Genomic DNA, 25251 nt, shown 5'->3' on the forward strand with positions numbered 1-25251 from the left:
CTTTTATTTTTTTCGTCTCTCGAGAAGTTTATTTCAAGACGAAAATGATTTACGTCGCACGTTTTTTCTTAATATAATTGGTATATGAACTGCCGATTTCACGAAATTAAACGCAAATATTCCCGAGCTCGATTATTGAAATTAGATTTGCTAACAACCGGCAACCCTTTTCAAAAAACTAAAACCACGTAAAAGCAAAGCCCTTTAATTTGACACCTCATTTTTTGAAAATCGAACGACCGATACAGATTTTATGACATGATCAATCGTGGCGTTAAATATTTAACGCGTTAAATCTCCAAACTTCCATATTATTATTAAAAGACGTAAATAATTTCTTGAAATAAACGTCCCGAGAGACGAAAATATATAAAAGTCCCATGTAATTATTATGAAAAGACGTAAATCATTTTCGTTTTAAAATAAATGTCCCGCGATACGGAAAAAAATAAAAGTCCCATATAATTATTATAATATTTTTTTCATATAATATGTAAATAATTTTCGTCTTGAAAAAAAAAACGTCCCGCGAGTCGAAAAAATAAAAGCCCCCGTAATTACTACGAGAAGACAAAAACCATTTCCATGGTAAAATAATAGATAAAATAAAATAACATTAATTCTTTTCTAATTACGCTGAACACGTTACTACCAATATATTTACATACATATTGTCAAAACAAAATGACAACATAAAGATTAAAGGCAATTATTGCAGTTAACGCAAGTCTTTTATTTTACCTTGAGCAAAGCATAAATTTGATTAAAACCACTTTCTGGAAGCTTATTGCAATATTTAAGTTTTTACCAAAAACTTAGAACAATTAGTATGTAGTCATCGACCAGCGACTTATCACTTCATTTAGTACCTAAATAAAATTAGGAAGTACCCAGAAATATTAAAAAAATTTAGAACACAATAACGGCAGAAAATAAAAAAAACTAAGCAATTCAACTTTTTAAATTTGTAAAATTTTTTACCACTACCCTGCAAACCAAAGAATCTGAGTGTGCACAGTTTATTTCATTTTAGAAAATTTGGTAAAAAATCGGATGAGATCTTTATGAATCCTTCAAAATTTCTCTACAATCAGAATACCCTGAAAAAATGGTTTGCAGGGTAATGAAAAGTAGTTATATAAAAAAAAAATATGATTTCAATTGTGCTTATTTTCAGATTTGAAGAGCTGTTGTTATCTAAGTTAAAACTGATTATTCTATTATACATATTACTCTATTCTAACTAGATGTTTTAATTAATCTTTGCGAATATAAAATCTACTCATTCACATAGAAACTTAAAATCAGGCAGGTTCTGCGATTCACTTCCGAGTGAATTTCAATCCAATTCAATTTGAATTCAAAGTGCCTTTGGTTGAAATTTACTCGGAAATGAATTGCAGAACCTGCCTGAACAAACGTTTCCATAAATGCCCTATTTTGCTATATATATCGTAAAGGAAAATATTGAGCCTACTCTAATAAAAATAATAAAGGTCATATAGTACAAACGAACCTACTCATTTCATATTTATATATCGGGTTCGACGAATGATGCTGGAAATAGCCCTGTTTTATTAGTACGCGCATGTGTACCTTTATACCAGCCATTTTTTTGCCGACGTTGCACATAAATGATGTCGCCAACTTGCAATTCCAGCTCAATTTCGCTATTTGGTGGATAGGGAACAACACAACGAAAGCGACTGCGGATAATAATAAAAATTGTATTAGAAAATGCCATGATGCAGTAGTAAATAGGCGTACCTTTCACGGGAACACTGTGTCGATTTGGTGGTAGCGCTTGCTGCAACAGCAGCTGCTGTTATATTACAAGGTGCTACTAATGAAACGCCTCCACTATTACCGCCACTAACAATTCCACCGCAATCAGTGTTCATACCAGATAATGCAGCTGCTGCATCTAGACTTTGCGACTTGCGATGATTTGCAATTATATTTTTTGTTGAAACAAGTTGATTTTGTTCGCTAGCCACTTTTGGTGCATTTACCGACTGTTGTTGTGCAACTGTTGTGTTATAAATGCTTCTCAATGTGGCAGCATCAATAGACTGTCGAGCGCTAGGGAGTGAGAAATTTATATTTATTACGCGCTTTAAAACTGGAAACGTGTTCTTACTTTTGCAAGTGCGGACGCTCTTTGGGACCTCTCATCTGTTGTGATCCATAGCCCACAGCCTGTGTCGAAATTTGCTGCATATGCTGCTGATGTTTCTGTTGTGAAAAGTGGGTCGGTGCTTTCTGTGTGTTTTCTTGGATTTGAGTCATTGCTGCTGAGCTTGTAGCTGCTGACGTGGAAACTGCTAGGTCAAGCGGCAAACTCTGCAACAACTGACTAGGACACGAGCCGGAACTGCCAGAGAAAAATAACAAAAGTATATGAATAAGTATTCCGATATATAAAAGCTACAGATGTATACGTTGTTCCACCATAAAGTATATAATCCGGATGCTTACCGCACATGCACAGGATGTAATTGTCCGTGGGTGCCAACAGAGTTGATATGCGAGTTATTTTTTTGTGTCATATGAACTCCAACATTCTTACTGTTATTTTGCATGGAATCGTCGTAGTTTGGTTTGTCGTGGGCTAATTGAGAGTGTGGACTTTTCTGCTGCTGACGTGCTAATACACTACTTGGCGACTTAGAACGTGATTTAATATGCGCTAAACGTTTCATTAGCTGCACAGCACTAGATGTGGTTGATGAAGAGGCGACAGTCGCTGATGGAGCTACATTTGAAAGCATCATCTGCGTATTTTCTTTTTGCTTGGCGACTTCTCTTTCTTTGCCGGTGTGATCTTTTAAATTATCGTGTGTCTTGCTGTATCGATTGAAGAATGCCTCCACTGTGTGGCCGAGCGGCTTTGTCCAAACCGATGAAATTGGCAGTGTGCCACTTACCTGTCGTGGGGGTAAGTCCGGCGGCTGATGCAGGCTTTGTATTCGCTGAGAAGCTGAAGACATGGCAACCTGTGCCTGCACTTCTAGAGATACATTTGGTGCGGGAGTTGCATTTGGTGAGCATTGTGGTGGAACATACTTCCATTGATGCATCAATTGTTGCTGGTCGCGGCTTCGTAATGGTGTTACATAATTTCCCGGAAACACACCGGTGATGTCCTGCCAGTTCTTCCCTTTATACCAGCCATCCAAACACCGCTCGGTGACTATGTAAACGCATCCTGTAATTTACAAAATCATAGAGTGAGAAATGTATTGTATTTGATAAGTATTTTTTAGTTTACCTTTCTTCAATTCCAGTTCATCGTTTTTACGAGGCTTATATGGATAAAGCGCGAGATATCCCCAGGGCAAACTTTGCGGTACATGTTGTTGCACGATGCTGGATTTTAGCACGTTTGCCCGTTGTTCAGCCGGTTTCGTCTGGATTTGCGGTTCCTGGTGCTGAGCCTGTTGCTGCTGTTCCCGTGCGAAAGTGCTTTGAGGCATTGCCGCGCACCTTGTGGTGGCAGCTTCTTGTCCACCACCCACAGCTTGCAGATTTTCAACTTCAGAAGAAGCGGAAGCATCAGTTTGTACGCTTAGGATTTCGGCTGAATGGCGATTGGATTGCAATATGCTGAGCGTGGTTCCCGCTCCCAATCCTGAGTGCAACGTGCTGCCTGATAGCAGCGCATTCAGCGAATGGCGTTTTTCGCGTTTATCACGGAATCGGACCGAACTTGAACCACTAACGACATTGTTGTTAGAAATTTCATGTTGCGGCGAAGCTGGTAACGATTGATTCGGGCTGTTGGGCATTGAAGCTGAGCTTCCTCCACCGCTGGCATTTATAGGACTATTTGTTGATGTTATCGTTGTTGTTGTATTGACCGAATGCGGACTAGTTGCATTTGATGATGAATTAGATGGCGAAGATGAAGATGTTGTAGAATCACTGTTGTTCACATCAATTACAGGCATGGGTGGTGGATTTCGTAGCAGGCTTAACGGTGGATGGGGCGCAACAGAGGCTGGCGGCGCAGTTCCTTTGCCTGTACCGCATGCGGGTAGTGTTAATGTTGACGATGAAGCTGGTATATTGGCAACTATGTAAGTCGCCTCGAGCACTTGTTTAGCCAACGGATTCAGCTCAACAAAGGCAATGGGAAAAATTCCAATTGTACTCCCAATACAACCTTCTGCCCAATTGTGATCAACCCTTCGTAGCACATGTATTACAGTACCTTTTTTAAATGTAAGGCATCCTTGTTCCTCATTCGGTGGCATTTTAAAGTCATATAAAGCAACACATTGAGGTGATGGCAGTGGTACAATAACTTGGACATGATTAATGGGAAAAGTACCTTCGGAAATAACGCCATTGCCGTTGTTGAGTTGGCCCACATACCAGTTAGTGTCTATTTTTCGCATCAGTAGCACTAGATCACCTTTTTTGAAATGTAAGTCCGACGGTTCGGACGACTCAAAATCATACAGGGCGTACGCGTGCGGCAGCATGCAACGACGCTGCTGTGCCAATTGTTGTTGAGGGAGCTGTTGAGCACAGCCGCTTGGGTTAATACCAACAGTAACTGATTGTCCTTGTGTCTGTTGGGGCAGTGGACTTGAATGCGAGTGATGATGTTGCCTTTGTTGGATATATTGCAATTGTTGCAAAGGATAGTGTGTTTGCTGTTGCTGATTACAATCGGTGATATGTCGTACATCTGCACTTGATTTGGAGTTATGCGTATTGTGTTGTTGTTGTTGTTGTTGTTGCGACTTAGCAGCCGCTGCATTTTTCATACCTGTAAGTACATATTAGGTATTCAGCTTTTACTTTGTTAAATTCCACTTTTTTATTTTAGATTTAAACACGTAAACAAACAATTACATTTAAAACACTCTGGGTGTAATGCAGCAAAAGGGATGAAAATGAGGTTTTTAAATATGCATATATAGATTGGGCCCGCTGTTGTGGTGATTAACAGTGTGCGCTACCACTCCGCAGGGCCTGGGTTCAAGCCCTGGTCAAAGCAACATCGAAAAAAAATATAGAAAGGTTTTTTCTTAGCACCGGTCGCCCCTCGGCAGGAAATGGCAAATCTCTGAGTGTATTTCTGCCATGAAAAACAGCTTCTCATAAATATACAATCGTCGTAATAATGAGATTTTTGATGCTGTTTTTCAACTTTTTTGAAACATATCATTGGAATGGTATTTTCTCACCCCTTTTTATTTCTTTGCTAATAAACTCATTCAAAGGATGTAAGAGAAACGTAGGATGAACGAATCTCATTCAAAGTTGAATTAAGATGTGTTGGTATTTGAAAAAAAAATAAAATAAAATTGGGACACGAATGAATTTTTTCCACAGAAATAAAAATAGTGGGAAAATACCTTTCTACTGAGATCCCATAAGTCTAAAGTAAAAAACAGCATCAAAAATCTCACTTTTACGATTCCGTTGAAAAAGTTTTAAAATATTTTTATGCAGATTTTTTAAGCTTAATCTGTTTTGTCATCTGAGCGGATTTTTTCAAAGTTATTTATGAAACTATTTTTAATCATAAAAACTCCATTTTTGGAGGTGTTTTCAAATCGGTCCAGCTTACGTTAATCTTAATATTTTTGCGAAATCTTTTGGTGGACGTTTTAAGAAAATTGAAAGGGCGTGCCTCGGGTAATTAGCACTTCGATACTCTGGCCCTCAACGTCTCATAGGTGTCGACGTGAAAATATTATTGCTGTAGTTTCAATATATTAATGCATGGCGAAAACAATGGTATCGCGCGTAGGCTGTATCAAGTATATATGTTTATTTATAAATAATATGTATGTACATATATTGTTACATATTACAAAAAAAAAACATAATAATAAAACATGAATGTGGTTGGTACATACCTTCTAGTATCCGCATTAAGAGCACATTAGGTGGCAAATCGTCTATTTTTACCTCAACCAAAACTCGACACTCCGGACAGCGAAGCTCTTGGCGACTGGACACAATCACCTTAAAATTGAGCTCACAAAATTAATACATGCGTAGGTATATATACGAGAATAAAATTTCATTGCATTACCTCCAAACATTTTCGACAAAAGGTGTGTTGGCAAGGCAGTACCTTGGAGGAAGTATCCAAACGCTCCAAACAAACCGAGCACTCAAGTAAATCATTTAGCGTATGCTCATCCATGCCCAGGCAATATAATTTTGTATTAATAATTAATTTTGTATTTAGCAGTTGCAAAAATTTTTCATAATTTTTACAAATTATCGACAGCAATGATCTTTTTTGGACCATACACAAACTATTTATTTCAAGGATAGTAGATTTGCGCTTATTTTATTATTGGCAAACCATTTAACCGATCACATCACATTCCATTCCGATGTCTAAACTGAGTAATGATCACCACCAATACATCTCAATTCAACTAATGCTCACCGAATTCGTTGCGTTTGGTATTATTGCTGTTTCCGTCGCTTGGCACCTAGCACTCTACAAATCGTACTATACAGAAATTCCCACACTTGTGGTTGAGCAAATGCATTCAACAACAAAAACCAGTCCAGTGAATGGGCGGAAAATACAAAGAGTCGCACGCACACCTGTGAAATTACTCAAGACTCCATGACTATGCTCGCTTATAGGGATTGAACATTATTTCTCGCTTCCATTGAGCATATATTCCGTAGGCATTTAAGGAAACTTTTAATACAAATCTTATTTTATATCTTAACAATTTTATTAATATGAGTTCACATATTCTCTACCAGAAAACAATTTCATTTGCTATTCTAATAAGAAAACTAAAATTCTAAAAGCTATTACGAAAGTGTCAAATTGGGCGACTATTGGAATTTATGCATATTGAGGTATGTTCAGTGAATGGCGTTTAAGAGTAGTGATGGAATAAAATAATTAAAAATGTACGGCAAGCAATAATTAAAGCGAAAGTACACAACGTCCATTGCGCCACCGGCACCGTCACCGTCAATGTCAGCGTCAACGGTGATTATGCGGAAAGTTGCACACTATCCGTTCACCATTGCGTCCGTAAAATGAAAAACTCGCTGCTACTCTTTGCAAAAGTTGCGCTTTTACTTTTCTTTTATCATATTTTACATTTCTTATTTCAATAAATCCAAAAATTTTCACAAACTGAAAAATTTTTTATTCAAATACCTAAACAAAGAAGTGTGAACTCGCCTTGCCACTGATTTTCACATATGGCGTGGCTAATCTGTCAAAGCCCGCTTAAAGAAATATCGCGGTTTCCTGTAAGGGTGGGTAACTCAGCAAATTTATAGGAGTTGACTCAATGACTCCAACTCACTTTAAGGAGTCAGCTCATTCAACTAACTCATTTGACTCTTTGTATGTTACACTCATTCGTATCGTAGACTCGTTTTGAGGCATAGATGCGGTATAGCGGCCGTTGAGATAAAACAAAACTTTAAAGTGGGCGTGGTCAGCTCCTTTCTACTGATTTGAAAGGTGTAATTTTTTTTGTGTGCAAATTAATAGGGTGGTGCTAGGGGGAGGGTAAACGTGGAATTTTCAATATTTTCAAAAGCTTATATTTCGAAACCTATTGTACCGAATTTCAAAATGTGGATATGGTTGGAAAGGCAATTGATTTGATATGCACATCTTTATATATCTTACATACATACATATTTCGAGAAAAAAATAAAAAAAAAACCGAAATTATAAGAATTTGTGAGATTTGACATAACACCCACAATACAAAATACATGTGGTTGTTGTTGTTGTATTCTTGCCACCACCTTGTATAAATTCGCCTCGTGCAAAAACAAAATGCAAGACTTTGCCATGCTAAACACTGTGGCGAAGCGAGAGAGTTATATGCACAAATATGAGCCACTATGATTCAATTGATTCATGTGAGCCCTACGGCATCAACTGAGTTACTGAGTTACATTTTTTTTGGACAGGGAGTCTGAGTTACCGAATCACTTATAGGAATCAACTCAATAACTCAACTCTGAGTTGAGTTACCCACCTCTAGTTTCCTGCTAATTGCAATTATGGAAAGGTAGCAAAACCATTGTGGAAGAATTTGTACACAATGAGCAAAACTTTCATCATAGCATTTAGCACATGAAAATAATATTCGATTTCAATCGAAACGATATTAAAGAGCTTGAAATTATTACACCACATAAAGTTCTTTCGACCAATTTTCTGCATTGGTAAATGATGCAGACATAATTGAATTTCAATTTTGCAAACTTCAAAACTGTACCAATATAGAACGTTTTTGGGATCAAGTAAGTTTGATTAAAAATGGATTGGTGTGTGATTTAGTTAATAACATTTTTAGTCTGCCTCAAAGTTCCGCAGCAGCTGAGCGCAAAATTTTCTGATTTAGCATTAATAAAAACGAAATTGAGAAACAAATTATTATTTAACATTTTAAATAATATAATGTTATTAATATACAATTGTAATGCACTTTAGATGCAATATAAAGAAAAATTGTTATAAAACTGAATTGGATCTAGTTGGGCTTTCAACGCCCAACATTTTTTGTTAATATTTTTTGATCGGGTAAAAGAAGTTAATTTCCGCTTTCGGATTCTTGTTACTGGGGACCAGACGCGTCTAATGGTACCCCCTTTCCAAAATTTTGACCAACTTACGGATTGTAACCCTCACTTCCTTCTCCTTTCTGTAGTAGTAGAATTCTCTTTCTGCGTTGCGAACAAAAAGCGCTGAACACCTTCTGCAGAGAACACCTTTCTGCGTAGGTTAATAGCCTTTGATCGGGTGAACAAAGTTAATTTCCGCTTTCGGATTCTTGTTATTTGGGTCCAGATGCGTTTGTGATTCCCCCTTTCCAAAATTTTGACCAATTTTGGGAGTTGAAAGCCCACCTAGATAATTACCCAGAATTGGCATAGTTTCTTGATAAAGAGGTATAAACTCCACTCAATTTCTCCATTTAATAAAAATTGGTAAATTTTTTACCATTTTGTCCATTTTTTGATCCGATAAATAAGTGGGAAATGGCAACCGTCAGCTCAGAAAGCAATTTTTTGTTTTCATCGCTATGCTCTTTGTCGTTTTCTTCGCTTTTCGCTTCACTAAGTGCTGCCACATTGAAATATAAAGGATTGTTTTTGTCGCTTTTACACGAAAATTTGCATCACCCAATTCTTGTAGGGTTTATTTAAGTTGGTGTTGCGGAAGGAGGAACAAAAAAACTCTCCAAATACCATCATACGTATGAAAATCAGCTGCGATCAAAATATAACCTAACAAATTCTTTTTATCTTTGCACACGCCGCGTTGTGTTTGGGTTTATAGTTTCCTGCGTAATTTGCGGCGTATTTTAAAAGTTAAGACATATTTACCCTCGTTAAAATATAACGCAATCTGCAAAATGCCGAAAGTACGAAGTGCATCTGGGCCTCCGCGCAAACAGGGCTTCAACCATTCGAATCACTCTATGAATCCGGAACGTCCCAAATCTGGCCTCAAAGGTGTAGCAAATCCTCGTACGCAGGCCACTATCAAGCGATTGCAAATGTACCGTAACTTCAAAGCGAAGCGTAATCGTAAGGGAAAAATAATTACACCTGCACCATTTCAGGTAAACCTATGGCATTTCTGTTTGAATTGCAAATGAGTTCACTTACTCCTTATTTTAAGGGTCGTCTTCCATCTGGTACGATGGCGAGAGTGGAACCTTCTCAAAAATGGTTCAGTAATTCGCGGGTAATATCGCAAAGTGCACTCCAAAAGTTCCAAGATGAAATTGGCAAAGCAGTAAAAGATCCGTACCAAGTGATAATGAAGCCATCACAGCTACCAATCACGCTACTCAACGAGACAAGCAAATACAAGCGTGTACATTTACTAGATACAGAAAGTTTCGATACCACATTCGGTCCAAAAAGACAACGGAAGCGTGTCAATTTGAAAGTTCGAGATTTGGAGGACTTGAGTCGTACTGCCGAGTTACAGGCTGAAAACTATGATGAAACTAAAGATGTAGATTTAGTGCGTGAAGAAACAGGCGAAAAAGCTGCTCAGCGTGATTGGATATTTGCTGCTGGACAGAGTAGACGTATTTGGAATGAGTTGCACAAAGTAGTTGATTCTTCCGATGTTTTACTCCAGGTGCTTGATGCACGCGATCCTATGGGCACCCGTTCCAAGTACATTGAACAATTCTTACGCAAAGAAAAACCACATAAACACCTTTTCTTCATTTTGAATAAAGTGGATTTGGTGCCAGTGTGGGTGACGCAGCGCTGGGTTGCTATATTAAGTGCTGAGTATCCAACTATTGCCTTCCATGCCTCGATGCAGCATCCATTCGGAAAAGGTTAGTATATTTTATTGTTTAGAGTTGCCAATTTGAAATGGTGAATGATTCTTTTTATTTATTTCACAGGTGCACTCATAAACCTTTTCCGGCAGTTAGGGAAATTGCATATGGACAAAAAACAGATTAGTGTGGGTTTCATTGGTTATCCAAACGTAGGAAAATCTTCCGTCATAAATGCCTTGCGTTCCAAAAAAGTATGTAATGTTGCGCCCATCGCTGGAGAAACAAAAGTGTGGCAGTATATTACATTAATGAAACGTATCTTCCTGATCGATTGTCCTGGCGTGGTATATCCATCAGCTGAAACAGACACAGAAAAAGTGCTGAAAGGAGTTGTACGCGTCGAATTGGTTACAAATCCTGAAGACTACGTAGAGACAGTTTTGCAACGTGTACGAAAAGAGTATATACAAAAAACTTATAAGGTTGATAAATGGACATCGTCATTAAACTTCTTGGAGCAGTTGGCAAAGAAATCCGGTAAATTACTGAAGGGAGGAGAGCCTGATATCACAGTCACTTCACGCATGGTTTTGAATGACTGGCAAAGAGGTAAGCTACCGTTTTATGTAGCACCCGAAGGCTTTGAGATACCAAAATCACAGGCTGATAAACCCCAATCCCTTAACGAACCCGAAACAGTTGATCAAGTCAATCAAGAAGGAGATGACACTAAATCCGAAGCACCTACTTTCGTAAGCGAATCAGTTAAGAAGGCGAGAGAATTCAAACAGTTGCAAGACTTCAGAAAAATTAAACTTGGCATTCAGTTTGAACCACAGGATGTGCGTGAGCTAGATAAAATAGATTTAGAATTGTTGGAAAAACAGAAGGCCGAGCGCCTGGAACGCAAAAAGCAACGCCAGCAAAACCCAGAGAATGAAGAGGAGTCCAGCGATGGTGTCAGTGAATTTTATTCTGAAGATGAATACGATGATGACTTAGAACGTGTCGTGCACAAAAAAGCCAACATTAAACGTAAAGCGAGTGTCGCAATAACGGCTTCCGGCAAATTTAGAGTAGAGCCGGATGTTGGTGGCGAAAGTGGTGATGAAGGTAATCGACTGCCTCCGGCCAAAAAACGATTGACGGCTAAGGAGAAACGTGCGGCAGAACGCAGTCAAAAGCGCAAGAAGGTAGGCAGTAATTTCTATGAAGTGACCAATGTGAAAAATCGTAATCGCAATAAGAAAAAGGACGAATGATGTGTGAAATAAAAAAATAAATTTGGTTTTCTTTAATGATAATTTTCAAAATAAAAATGCATGTATTGGAAGTTATTAAGATACATCAGAAGTTATCAATCCCAAAAAGGGTGTTTGATAATTTTGGAAACCTTCAGATTCTTGACAACTGGATTGTATACTATGGGAAGTGGACGTATTATAAATAAAATTTCCAACAACAATCACATATGATGTAGTTTTGTTTGAAGGTAAAGGAAGCCGAAGTCAGATTACTTTTTGGCAAATGAAAATAAACCATTCAATATTTTCTTAGTTTATTAACGTATATGTATGTATATTATATGTCGAAGCCATTACAGGATGAGACAGACCTCCCTACTACATGAGCTGGAAAATTCAAAAATCAATCATCGTTTTGGCACTTCGTCTTCTTCTGCCTTTTACGCCCCATTAAATCATACTTGGCATGATTGTCATTGTCGGGTTCATCTTCACTGCCACTGCTCATTTCAGAGTCACTAGACTCATTGTAAGGTCCAATACCAGGTAGTATTGCAATACATTTCAGTTGACCTTTATCAAATTGGTTTGTAGTAATGCTAGGAAATAACGATGTTTTATCAGCACTTCCCGCGGTAGAATTTTTTGTTATTTTCGAGCTTGTTGTGCTCGCCGTTTCTCCATTCTTGCGTTTAATGCCAACACCAAGCAAAGACTTTTGCGTGGGACGAGTTGTGGACGCAACTGTTGAAGTTTTCGATACTTTGGATGTTCTGATTTCGGTTTGGAGTTTCTAAAAGATATATTAGGAAAACATATAAAAACACACAACTACATGATTGCCGAAAGTGGTTTATACTTTATCGGCAGTTTCTTCCTGCAGTGTAGCCACACGATCACGGAATTCTTGGAGTTCCTTTCGCTCCTCTTGCAATTGTTTCTTTTCCGCGTCGATTTTATTTTGATCGACCAGCTCTAGAAATTGAACTTCATCGTCATCCAACCCGCGTATAAGATTTTCTAAAATGGAAATTTAAAGAAGTGAAGTCTCGCTGTATGGATTTTCTTATTTATCACTCACTTAACTTATGAGCCTCTTCATATTCCATGTCTTTCTTCATCTTTTGCTCTTTTAGTCGGTCAAAAAGCGATCGTCCATCATATGGTTCTTCAGGACGTTCTGTGAATAAATATATTGTTTTTATTTTCTGATTTTATACAATTGTTTTAACAATACACTCACCCAATGGTTGATCTGGTGTGCGAACTTTTTCCCATTCCTCCTGTCGCCGTTTACGGGCTTCGGCAGCTTCTGATGCTGTTACAAAGCCTGAACTCATTTCCAATTGAATTATAAACGCCTAAAACAAAAGACCTATATGAAAATCTCTATCGGAAGGTGTTTAATAGTTAAAATAGTAGTTCTCCTGCTAGGATATCAAAACATAAATGACATTTCAATGCGAGTAGAAACGTCAAATGCATGCTGCATATTTACTGGCTGCGTTCAGTGCGAACGGTGTGTAGAGAATGTTGAGCGTAATTTGGCAGCCACAATTAACCTTAATTTACGTTATTTAGTCAAACCAAAACTTTAAAACTAAATAAAAGAACCAATTTTTAACTGGGATGTGTTATTTTCCTTTATTATATGTATATATACAAATGGAAAAAGGATGTTTACCCGATAAAAAAAGTTTATAAATTTATGCAACCTTGCGAACCCAACACGAAATTATTAGGTGTTTATTCTTTCACATTGCATCTCGTTCGGCAGTATTCATTCGGTCGTCAGATGTAACGTTTCGTTCGTAGTTAATTAGCGCGGTGTTTGGATGCTATACGATGAAGTGTAGTGTAGTACAACAGTTGCTATAGAGCATACAGTAACAACAACACTAATTGGGATCGGTTGTGATCTGTGAACATAAAAATGCAAATATGGCCGCCACTTGTTGGATGATGAATTTTGTTTTAAAGAAAAGGAAGTGTTAAAAAAAAGTACGTAAACTTATGAGTTTGTAAGGAAGAGATAAAGATTAGAAAAGTGCTTAATCGGAAATTTTACCGATATAGTGAAATGGAATTTTTCCTGGATAATCAGTAAAGGCGTAAAGTGAATGAAAATGAAAAGAGAATGAAAAGAAAATAGAAGGAAATATGTAAGATCATGGAATGAGAGGAGTACCATAGTAAAAGAAGAAGGTGCGAAAGATGGATACGAGAAAAGCGCAAGTGTAGAGAGTTTTGAGTTTAAATTCGAAAAAAGTGGATTTCATTTAGCTTGTTCAGTAAATAAGTATGAGGGTAAAGAATTGTGCAAAGTGAATGTTTTCGGAAGAATATTGTATAAAGCAGAAAAGCAAACAACGTAGCTATGAAAAAGGTGCAGAGATAACCATAAACGAAATATGGCAAGAAAGGAAAAAAGAGTCAAAAGTTCAACTTTGTCGTTTTCGCTGCGTGTTGCGCTGTGCGAATTTGTTTTGCGGCCCGATTGCTACATTCCTTTTTGTTTACCCATGTTTTGGTGCGGGCGATCGGTATACTCACATACGGGGTTGCCACTTTGGTAAATTTGACCAAAATTAGTAGAAAAGATTTATACCATGTTCTGACCGACAATGAAAACACTTTGAAAACGAGTTTTGGGTTTGTGAGCTGAAGGCTGTTCACACCGGCTGTTAGTGTTTTCGTTGACATTTCTTACATCCTCTGATTACAGTTTTGCTGCACAAAAACAAAACCAAAAAGCTTTTCTCTCTTTATTTTTATTAGCAACCTCTTACTTTCATTCTTATTTTACTTTGGCCAGCCAATTAACAATAAATCCGAAATGGCATATTAAAGATGATAAAATATGACTTCCACTTCGAGAAATAATCGAAAAAAACTAGTGAAGACACCGATTGGAATGAGTGGAACGTGAGGTTTCAGCGAAAACTAGTTTTAGTTTGACAGATATTACAAGATTTAGGTCGAAAACCAGTTTTAGCAACGAAAACATGTTTTCGATGTCGGTCAGAACATGGTATTAGGTTTGTAAGAAGTTAAATTTTGTTTTGTTTTGGTAGATTTGGGAAAATTTTAGAATAGTAACCCCGGAGTATGGAATGGTAGTAGTGCACTTTAGCGGAACCAGGTCAAAATGGACGGAAAAAACTAGAGTGGTATCAATCGACGCGTCTTGACGCCAATAATAATAATCAGAGAACGGAAATTAACATTTTTAATTCATTGAAGAGTTATTCGCAAAAACCACTCGCACTTTTCGCTTTGCACTTTTTTTGTTTTATATACAAGACATTTTTATAAAACACCAGTGACCATAATAGGCATCACTGGGACGGTAGCCCCAGGTTTACCACACAGAAAGGGAATTCTAGTTACCTCATCCTTTCCCAAGGCTACATCAGAAAGGAACTCTACGCAAAAATACTGTGGACGCAAGTGAAAATTGTGAATTTTGGCCATTTTTCTAAAGGGTCCCTAGGGACCTTAGGGAATAATTCTTAAATTGATTAAAAATCTTAAATTCCGGTCTCGGATTGTTATTATTCGCGTTAAAACGCGCCGATTGATACCCCTCTTGATTTTTTTTGGTAAATTTTGGCCTGGTTCCGCTGATGTGCCCTTTTACCTACGGAATTAAGGCAGAGGGGGTACATAGACAACTGTAAATTTTCAAACCGCAGAACCTTATGGTTTTTAAGTAATTTGTTGTTAAATTTTGTAAGTTTAAAAAACTTGTATGGCACTATTTCACAATATTTAGTGCACTTTCCACTAAATTTCCATGATATTTACACTCAATATATGTGTACTTAGAGTGCGCACTACCAAGCAAATAAAAACTTTTAGTATATTACAGCTTTTTTATGAAAAATTCATTGTTAAATTATTATGAGAGTACATGCAGAATATTTGCAGCCACTTCACTAATATATTTTTGTATTCCCCTTCACTTTACACTTCACTCGATTAGTTATAACTTTCTTTACGACTTTAATATTAACCAATTAATCACAATTCATTAAATAAAAAAACCTTCAAAATCACGCGTCTGACTTTGGTTGCATATGCAAATTAAATAGAGGAGTTCAGCTGTCAAACTGCAAAATATTCCAAAGAATGAGAGAGGTGTTCTCTGCAAAATGTGTTCTGCCCCCCTTCTTTGGCAACACAGAAAGGAGAATTCTACTGCCTGAGGGTTATAATCCCTAAGTGTGGCCGCACGCCGCCTACGCAGAAACGAATTATACGCAAAAATACATTTGTTAAAAAGAACTTTTTTTTTCTATTTTTAATTAATTTAATTATTATTATTCTTTATTCAAAATCGCCCGATATATATTTTGGCATAATTTCTTTTATTAAAAAGTCCTACAGTTTCTTTTAGTTGGGTCATATTGCATTTCAAACTGCTCAGTTTGCCCAAGAACATTCCGTTTTTCCCCCTTTTTCAAACGGTTCCCTAGGTGTCTGGTGGAGGCGCCGAAGGGAGGGGTGCGACTTTTCGTAAAGTGGGGGCTGCCCCCTTCCGAATAGGGGGGGAGGGGGGCGTTAGGAGGCCACACCCCCTCTACCTGCGATATTTTCCTTAAATCCGTACTCCGGGGTTACCAATCTAAACCACCCCTTATTAATAATTTCCAAAAGTGTAGTCTATTGCATTATTTTTCGATTGAATCAGTGGGAATTTCTGGCTGCACATTCTTGGTTATATGTACCAAAACTCAATGTATGTATAGCCAAAAATGTTAAGAAAATTCAGAGTGGCGAAAATTTGTTGAATTCTTCTAATTGTGGTATATAGCATGATAAAAACATAGCAAGGTAGAACCGTTCTCTCAATTTGTCGGCCATGATTTTTTTTTTGAAGTTTGCCAACATTTTAAAATCATATAAAAGTCAAAATAAAAAATTGAAATTGTTCGAAATTATTGTTGCTTGAGATTGAAAATGAAACACACACACAAACTCACACACACATTTTCATTTTCAATCTCAAGCAACAACAATTTCGAACAATTTCATTTTTTATTTTCACTTTTATATGATTTTAAAAAGTTCGCGAACTTAAAAAAAAAAATCATGGCCGAAAAATTGAGAGAACGGTTCTACCTTGCTATATTTTTATCATGGTATATAGCTTGAATCCTTGTTGTTGTTGTTGGTGTAGCGGCTACAACAACCCCGCCCAGATCGGTTGATATCTCAGTCGTTGCCGTCAAAAATGTCGCACAACAACATTGGTTTGAAATAGTGTTACTGAAGGCAAGGTATTTTTTGACAAAAGGTAATTAGCATAAAAAACAAAAAAACAAAAAAAAAATAGAAAATAAAAAAATTTAACTAAAAATATTTTTTAGTTTGAAGTAATGTTTTTGAAACTACGTCCGGTTTATTTTTTGTGTTTAAAGTTACAATTTAACTAAGGTTAAGCCTTTTTTTATAAAAGAGAATCAGCATAAAATAAAAATAAATAAGAAAAAAAAAATATATATATTAAAACTACAACTACGAGAAATAACATTAAAAATATAAACATATATACTATACACGTGTACGTATGTACATACATACATATGTACATAAAATAGATTTGCATTTGCTCATTTACGTCAACTACTCCATGCTAATTTCAATTTAAATGCCACATAACTACTCCTTTCCCTGGCCGTAGACCACGCCCAGACATTTTTTATTTTTTTATTTTATAATTAATTTAGACAAAATTGTCGTGACAAATTGAGTTTTGAATTTTTTTGGATGATTAGTTCAAAACTTGGTGGAAAATTTACAGACTTATTCAACTATTCAACAATTTGTTAGTCACCCGTAAATCAAAAGTAATATTCAAAGACATTTTAAAAGTAACGAATTTTTGTTTCGGTCGAGTTGTATTTTAGGAATTACTTAATTGGTATGTCTAATTTTCATAAAGGAAAAATCTCCCTGAGGCAATATTTCTCCTTTAGAGTGGATACCTCAGTTGGACTGTAGAATGGTATACAGTCGCGAGCAAAATATGGCTAGCTTTAAAAGGATTAAGTACAATTACTTGTATAAGGCGTTTTAGCCTATTTTGAAAATGTAATGTTTTTTTGTATATTAATCCCCGTTTCATTATTCCAGTAGCATTCAAGTCCAGTGAGCCAGCCCAGCGTTGGATTAGAGATAAAGTTAGTAAACAATTACCATAAAGCCTTTCCCGGAGTAAATAAGGTTCTCTCTTTGTCAGAAGTTCCTGAAGTGTCATACCATCAGCTGTTCTGTGTTGTCAAAGCAAGTTGAGTAATCAACAAGTAATTTTTAAGCAAAAAACAAAACCGACTTTAATTCTCATATATATATATATATATTTCATGATCCAATGATCGGATCTAAACAAGATTAGTATGCGACCACCTCTGAGACACATACCTTTCCAATGCAAAATGAATTATCGAAATCGGTTGACATGGTCCAAAGTTATGCGGTAACATACATAAAAAAAAATATTCTGACGAACTGATAACCTCCTCCATTTTTGGAAGTCGGTTAAAACGAAAAGTATAACTGCAATTTCATCTGACTGAAAATATCGTAACGAATAAATATTTAGTATTTTGTCTATTTACGTGTATATTTGCGCATAATTTAGCAAATTACTAGATGATAAAAAAAAGCTATAGTGCTTATCATATACATATATAGACAAGCTTTGGCTATTTATTTTATTATTTTTTAATTTTAAGTAGCTGTTTATAAAAATATAGTTTACTTTTTAACAAAACCTGTACAAATCAAAGTTTTGATCTTCGTGCAACATTAAAAAATAATCAACAAATTTTCGTAAAAATTTCGAGCTTTTTAATTAGATATCTTAGAAACACTTACTGTTAATTTTCGGCAATTTTTTTCGAAGATGTTGCTCATTTGTGTACTTGATCGAATCATTTTGTGAAAATATTAAATTTTGAACAATCGCAGGCGATTGAAATAAATAAAAAAAAAAAAAAACATTTTAAATAAATAAAATAAAACGTGAGATCGATGGGGATTTTGACATTTCATTTATAATAGTATTTGCAAATCTCGTACCAATTTTCAGCTTTATGCGAATTATTGTAACCTTGAATGTCTAACTTGACCGGTGACTTGGTGTAGTGGTTGGCAGAGTGAACTACCATTCTGCAGGCCTGGGTTCGAGCCCAATTTCGGACCAACATCAAAAACACAAAGACAAATTCTAATAGCGGCCGCCCCTCGGCAGGCAATGGTGAACCGCCGAGTGAATTCTGCCATGAAAATCAGTTTCTCATAAAAAATACAATTGCCCTTTGGAGCCGTCGCAAAATTGTAGTGCTGAGGTTCCGCAGCAGGGTTTTCAGGCGTTGCAGCTTTCGAAGTTGTTCAGGCCTTTTCCTGCTTGAAATTTCTTGACATTCTGCAGTGCATATTTGTAAACATTTTCATTATAAACACTATTCTTTGAATTTTCTCTTTTTGAAATTTAAAAAGATTATTTTATAAAAAATTTAGTAGCAAATTGTTAACAAATATCCAGAAGTGTTATGCCGAATTTCCATTAGGCATTAAAATGGCAAAAAATATATGCCATTTAAAAAAATTCCATGTGGAAATGAACATAATAACAATTTTTTTAACGTAATGACACAAATATTTTTTAATGCCAAACTTTCTCATATGTCATTTTTGCCATTTAATGCCTAGTGGAATCCAGCATTACGATGAGTTTTCCGACCAGTGAGATGCGATTATAAAATGAGAGGTCGAACAAAATGTGATACTCTTTTACTATTTAATTTCAATTCATTCAGAATTATTTTTCCGTTTTTCACATTAATGTTAAAATCAGAGACCTAAAATAATTATTATCCTAATATTTGAGATCAAAAACGTCGCCTTGTTTTAAGAGAAATTTTTTCGTCTTTGTATAATAATTATTTACGAGAAATATCTTTTTTTCGTCTCGCGGGACGTAAATCATTGTCGTCTTGAAATAAACGTCCCGAGAGACGTAAAAATATAAAAATCCCATATACTTAATTATTATGAGAAGACGAAAATAATTTTCATCTTAAAATAGTCGTCCCGCGAGACGAAATGAAATGAAATGAAATTTAGCATCTTTCAGGCTTTTCAGACTTCGGTTATGGAGCAGCTTATATACAATTGCATTCAATCATTACGGAGCTTCAGCTTAGGTCCCTCCCCTTTGAGTGACAACATGAAGGCGCACGCCACAAATCGGAGGAGAAGCTCGGCCAAACACTAACATATTGTGTAAGCGCCAACTTAAGTATTATTATTGCTAGAAATTTCGTTAGTCTCTTCATGATCCAATGATCGGAACTAAATCAAATTAAGTAGTATGGGTTCGCCCTTGAGGTACCAAATTTCCGATAAAGGAGTTATCGAAAACGTTGCACGCCGTCAAAAGTTAACCTCCTGTTTTTTTGAAGTCGGTTAAAAACAATCGCGAAACTTAGATTCAAGTCCTTTTTCCGGAAAAGGTGTTTAAACTGACAATAATGCAATAAGTAATTTACTTAAAGAAATTATTTGATTTTTACTCTGATGATTTGGATGGAAGTTTTGTTTTGATGTGTTAAAATGGAGATAGGTATTTGGAATACAACTTTCTTTCAACTTGAAACTTGAAGATAGGCCAAAGACTGTTTGGAAATGACGTGTTACCAAATATATTTAATTTATTTACTATTCTAGTAACTCTTCCTATAACAAGCACAATGTAACATTGACTTCTCCTACAGTGGAAAGAGTTTTGTGTATACAAACTGGCTGCGAAATCGAGGAAAATAGGCATAGAACTGTAATAATTTATTAGAATTAACGCATTTACTTTTATAAAAAAAAAATGTATTACTTAGGAATTTCGAGCGCATCTTAAGTATAACGATTTTTTCCCGAAACACATCTTTGAATTATTTTTTAGTTTTATACGTAATCGACAATTTTTTCAATAACTTTGATGCAGAATAGGAATATTTCTGCATCAAAAATAAATTGAAAAAAATGTCGCTTACATTTTTTTGGCCGTTATGGCTCGATATGTGCAGTTAATTAAATTTTAAAGAGTAGGGGGTTATCGAGTACACGAATTGCACGGTAAAAACTGCCTTTTCTATGAGAAAAACCCTATTGAATCCGTGCACCCTGCAAGTGCCTTGCAAGACTTCGAGACTTCTTCATGTTGTTGTTGTTGTAGCAGCAGTGCTCAACCCCCCAGATTTGTCATGTGTCGTCGTCTTCATCCTCCGACTCTGTGAGCCTGAGGCCGAGAAAGCGGGCTGCGTCGATAGGCGCGGTCCAGAGCGCTTCTGGTGTCAGGGTCGTAGGGTTGGAGGTGCACGTGAAGAGGAGACTTCTTCATCGGGTTCACTGTTGAACCAGCGACTCCGTCTTACAAAGCCACTGAGCTTAGTTCGCCATGTAAATTGTGGTTGTTTCTTCCACTTTTTCACTTCACTATTAGTGCATTTACTAATATGAATTTAATACTAACAAAGTTCACTTAAACGCAATGGTTTTTAATGCGCCACGATGATACCACTTTCGACCATTTTGGATATATGTACGTATTTTCGTTGGAGTCCACAACCTACACTATTACCTGTTTTTTAATAATTTTTTCTATGCCAGTATTTTTGAGCTGGACAAGCGCGCAAGCATTCATACGAGCATAACCGCAGCAATCAGAAAACGGCGGCTAAAACCTGATCTTGAAGGAGACCAGAAGAGAAGAAATATGAAAGAATTGTCTTAACAGTATCACAGTATCACATAGATGAGGGGGTTGCGTTCGAAATCGGGTTAGGGGGCGGGGCAGGCAGACTGGTAATGCGCGTTGGCTGAAATGAGAACAATCGTGTTCATAAAAAAGCCCAATAACCACGCGCAGAATGCAGATAGATCGTATATTTTAAGAGTTGGATGTTGGTGAGAGAGTGAGGTTCATTTTTTAGATGTATGTATGAATGTGGCTATGCATGTATGTAAAAACTATACATATATTTACTTGAACGTAATAAATAGTTAGGGCTGCAGAGAACGGGCACTAGGCCGAGGTACAAATTGAGCGTACACCGAAACTTTGATGTTAGAAAGCACATCTAGAACCAGTTGCCGTTGACGAGTTGTGCGCGATGATTTCATGATTTGATATTGTAAATTTATGTGGTGTTGTATGTATACTTAATAATCGATATTTTCCAGTGATTTAATGAAAGTAAAAAGCTAATTAAGGAGCTCATATGCTTTGCATGCAAAATAGAAGTGCACAATCTATATATGTACATACATACACAATATATGAAAGCAGTATTCACTATACATAATTTAAATAGAGTAGAAGCAACGAATATGAAGCAAAATGCTAACATACATAAGTTCGAGATTAAAAAATGAAGTGAACGAAGAAGAAATAATACACAATTAAATAATAAAACGACGAATAAACTTAACAAAAGAAAAAATATCTAAATGGTCGCGGCCACTTGGCAACAGCTTTTCGATAACAAAGCGAAATGAAAACATAACGTAGCAACAATAACAAATGCTGCATTAAATCTGCACTGCATTGTACCTTCAACAGTAGAACTACAATTAAAAAGTACTCATATTTGAAGCAAAACTTATTAATACAAAGTGAACGAATAGTTAGTGGAAAAAATTTGCAATACTTTTCTCTTGCTTACGACGAGTATCAATAGCTTTGAATGTACTATATGTATAAATTTGTACATACAAACGTATTTCTGCGAATTTGCATTATACGATTAAAAGTGCTAAATGTGTAATTTGCTTTACACTATTTCGATACTTTCCGACCACAATATCAGTTTTTTGTTCGTTTTGGAATTCCAGCTTCAGACACGCATTGCGCGAAACTCAATTTACAAAACATTCTAAAGAAAACGTGAAAATCGTGCAAAATACCAAAAATAAAAACATCCGCGGTATAATTGGAATGGAAAAGAGAGCATCAAAATCTTGATATGTGCATACATTCATACATATGTACATACTCGGGTATTCTACACTCAACAATTCGACACGTCTATTAAAAGTTGATTTTCTGATTCGCTGCTGACAAAAAAATTAAAAAAGGCGGCTCCAAAAAATTTAGAAATAATATAAGTAAAGTAAAAAACTTTATTCAAATAAAAGTTCTGAAAAAAGCAATAACAAGAATGAAAGTTAATAAATAATTGTGATACCTTTTCAAAATGTTGTTTAAAGTGCCCGTTATTGGATTTGCTTAGTAATTTCCCACTTACAAATTGTCGAATATATGAATCGTAATTACAATTTTCCTCCTGAACGGCCTTATCAGTTACTGTGTGAAATAGTATTTTACTTACATTTCGTTACATTCCAAACATTCGCTAAAATCGTGAAAACCTATGGAAGACCCATCTATCAAAAAGCGGTAAGTAACTCTAACAAATGGATATTAAATTTTAATTTTTTCTTGCAAACACATACCGAACCGGGTAGTAAGTATATAGTCATGTGAAAAATAATAGGGACACGACATTTGACCAGTTTTGGCAATTTTTATTTTGTGTGTTTAATGTTTAATATTTTATTTTATAGAAATACAGATAATTTTCTACCAAACACCATATCCAAATTTCAACTTTGTACAAAAATTCAACAAAATTTTACAAAAACATAGTTTTTGCCAAGCATTTTAAGAAAAATTAAAAGTATGCAGAAAGTGCAAGTTTCAAGAGGCTAAGAATTCGCGTTGATTTTTGATAATTTTTTTTGCTAACGGTGTCACAGATTTTCTTTCACACAAAGTAAGTTTATGTTCGACAATTTTTGTGTAGGGAGGAAAATAAAACCCTCCACAAAAAAAAAATTAACAAAAATCAACGCGAAAACAACCATTAAATAAGTATCAGAAATAGCCAAAACTAGTCAAAATGTTACTGGCTTAATTAGTTAAGCACAAGGACAGGTGCTGGGTAAACGGGCTATACTTACCCGGGCAGGGTGTGGGAAAGTTTTTCATACATTGAAAGAAGCACACGTGCGGCAGTAAATACAGACATGAGATACTTCTTCCGAAGACGCCTATAAAACACATTGAAAAAATTTACTTATAAAATAAAATTTTCGTGGAGCAAGTTAGCTTAGATTTGTCCTTTAAGGACGTTTGTTTACATGCGTTGTGTACTTATAATTACAAATACGCTTAAATTGAACCTTCTGCATTTGCACGGGTGCCTGGGTACCCAGGTAATCCTTAGACTACAAAATCATCAGCTCTATCTATTATGAAGAAATATGTACATATTTTCCCATAAGTGTGTGGTATACAAAAACAAACAAGTAATTTTTAAGCAAAAAAAAGGAACTGGCCTAATACTTGTATAAAAATTTAGGAGTGCCGTTAATTTAAAAAAGGTTTTACATATTTAAAAATGAAAAATAGAATGTCTATAAAACTTACATATGTATTTATAATACTGAATTTTAAATGGCTTTATGCAGCTCTCACTGATGCCGCACAAGCAATAGGAAAGAATTTTTTTTCTATCAAAATTTCTTAAAATAGTATGCAGCTCTCAAGAAAAAAATGCTCGAGAATTTACTTCTTCCCGAAAATTTACAATAACAGAAAAGTAATTTCTCAAGCAACAGAAATAATAAAAATTTATTTCTGATTTTTCTTGAGAACTCAAGAAACTTAAATTAAAACTAAGATCACAATTTTCCTTTATTCCGATTTTTTTTTATGAAAATCCATATTATTTCTTATTAACAAACACACAACCATTTTTATTTATAGTCTCAAAAGCAGTTTTCTGAAAAAAAACTTTAAATATAACGGTAGATGTGACAAACAAAGGATACGTCACTCACACCTTGTGGGAAATTATTACCCCACGGACCTGTGCAGGCCAAGCTAAGGACTTTCATTGTGCCACGCGTCGTCAGTCTTCAAGTACTCGCACAGCACTGAGAATTCTCAAAACAAGATACCACTATCTTTGTTAGACAATTTTTTTATATTTTTTTTTTCGCTTGATGCAAAAAATTATTCCAGGATATTACTTCGTAATTAACGCCTGAGTCTTTGATTCTAAAGCATGGCTGATCAACGCTCATCGGCTGATCTCACGACTATCGGTTTTCTGTTACTTATTAGGCCCTAGGTTTGCACAAACTCATATAACTACATATGTACATACCTAGTTGCTAGTTTGAAGACAACGTAAGGTGATGCTTTGAGATCAAAACATTAAGCTGATTACTTACGATTTTGGTGTTCGATCACTTCTTACACCCTCACACTGAAGTGACCTGCAGAAATTGGGGTAGTGAAAAACTAATGTTGGAAACAAGAAGGAAATCACCCAAACCTTTATGAATTGCGCAAATTAAGTCGTCGTATAAAAGTAGTCAGTAAGCAGTGAACGAAGTTACACAACACGGTTTCCAAGGCAGACGTGTTTGCACGATCGGAATGACCGAGGAAATTTCGGGGTCTTTTTTGGGAAACGTCGTGTGCTGTTGTACAAATAAAAATCAGGACACTATGATTGGTAAGCAGGTTTTGCTTGGTTGTTTTCTACAGCAAAGCCACATACGGGGCTAAGGAAGGCGGTACAACAACCACACTTGACGTGTAGGAAGATTTTGTTCTCACAAGATGCCTTCTGATTTATACCGAACATCACCAA

At 36.0% G+C, this 25251-nt stretch overlaps 4 protein-coding genes across 13 annotated transcripts in view; 2 read left to right on the forward strand and 2 right to left on the reverse strand.

Annotated features, from left to right (window-relative positions):
* Positions 1-1096: 1096 nt before the first annotated feature.
* Positions 1097-6845, reverse strand: LOC118744407 (E3 ubiquitin-protein ligase SH3RF1). Its single transcript, XM_036477405.1, has 7 exons — positions 6056-6845; positions 5877-5985; positions 3272-4777; positions 2479-3208; positions 2141-2374; positions 1768-2082; positions 1097-1706 (listed from the first exon to the last, which is right to left on the reverse strand). The coding sequence occupies exons 1-7, from the start codon at positions 6275-6277 to the stop codon at positions 1532-1534; spliced, it is 3291 nt and encodes a 1096-aa protein (XP_036333298.1). The 5' UTR covers positions 6278-6845; the 3' UTR covers positions 1097-1531.
* Positions 6846-9256: 2411 nt separating this feature from the next.
* LOC118744408 (nucleolar GTP-binding protein 2) lies at positions 9257-11750 on the forward strand. Its single transcript, XM_036477406.1, has 3 exons — positions 9257-9596; positions 9656-10334; positions 10404-11750. The coding sequence occupies exons 1-3, from the start codon at positions 9387-9389 to the stop codon at positions 11540-11542; spliced, it is 2028 nt and encodes a 675-aa protein (XP_036333299.1). The 5' UTR covers positions 9257-9386; the 3' UTR covers positions 11543-11750.
* Positions 11751-11821: 71 nt separating this feature from the next.
* Positions 11822-12982, reverse strand: LOC118744409 (PSME3-interacting protein). Its single transcript, XM_036477407.1, has 4 exons — positions 12768-12982; positions 12606-12704; positions 12384-12544; positions 11822-12317 (listed from the first exon to the last, which is right to left on the reverse strand). Exons 1-4 carry the CDS (start codon positions 12862-12864, stop codon positions 11928-11930), a joined length of 747 nt encoding a protein of 248 aa, XP_036333300.1. The 5' UTR covers positions 12865-12982; the 3' UTR covers positions 11822-11927.
* A 322-nt stretch (positions 12983-13304) lies between these two features.
* Positions 13305-25251, forward strand: part of LOC118744410 — a 397231-nt gene continuing 385284 nt past the window's right edge. For 2 of the 10 annotated variants that reach the window (XM_036477417.1, XM_036477408.1), the window contains exons 1-2: positions 13305-13729; positions 21770-22985. Coding sequence is in view for 9 of the 10 variants with exons in the window: in XM_036477408.1 (XP_036333301.1) it covers positions 22960-22985 (26 nt within the window). In the remaining variant the exon portion in view is untranslated. The remainder of the gene's footprint in view (positions 13730-21769; positions 22986-25251) is intronic. The other 8 variants (XM_036477411.1, XM_036477409.1, XM_036477413.1 and 5 more) reach the window with 8 other exon arrangements.

Source organism: Rhagoletis pomonella, unplaced genomic scaffold, assembly GCF_013731165.1.
Source record: "Rhagoletis pomonella isolate Grant_MI unplaced genomic scaffold, Rhpom_1.0 Rhpom_scaffold_00008, whole genome shotgun sequence".
NCBI lineage: Eukaryota > Metazoa > Arthropoda > Insecta > Diptera > Tephritidae > Rhagoletis > Rhagoletis pomonella.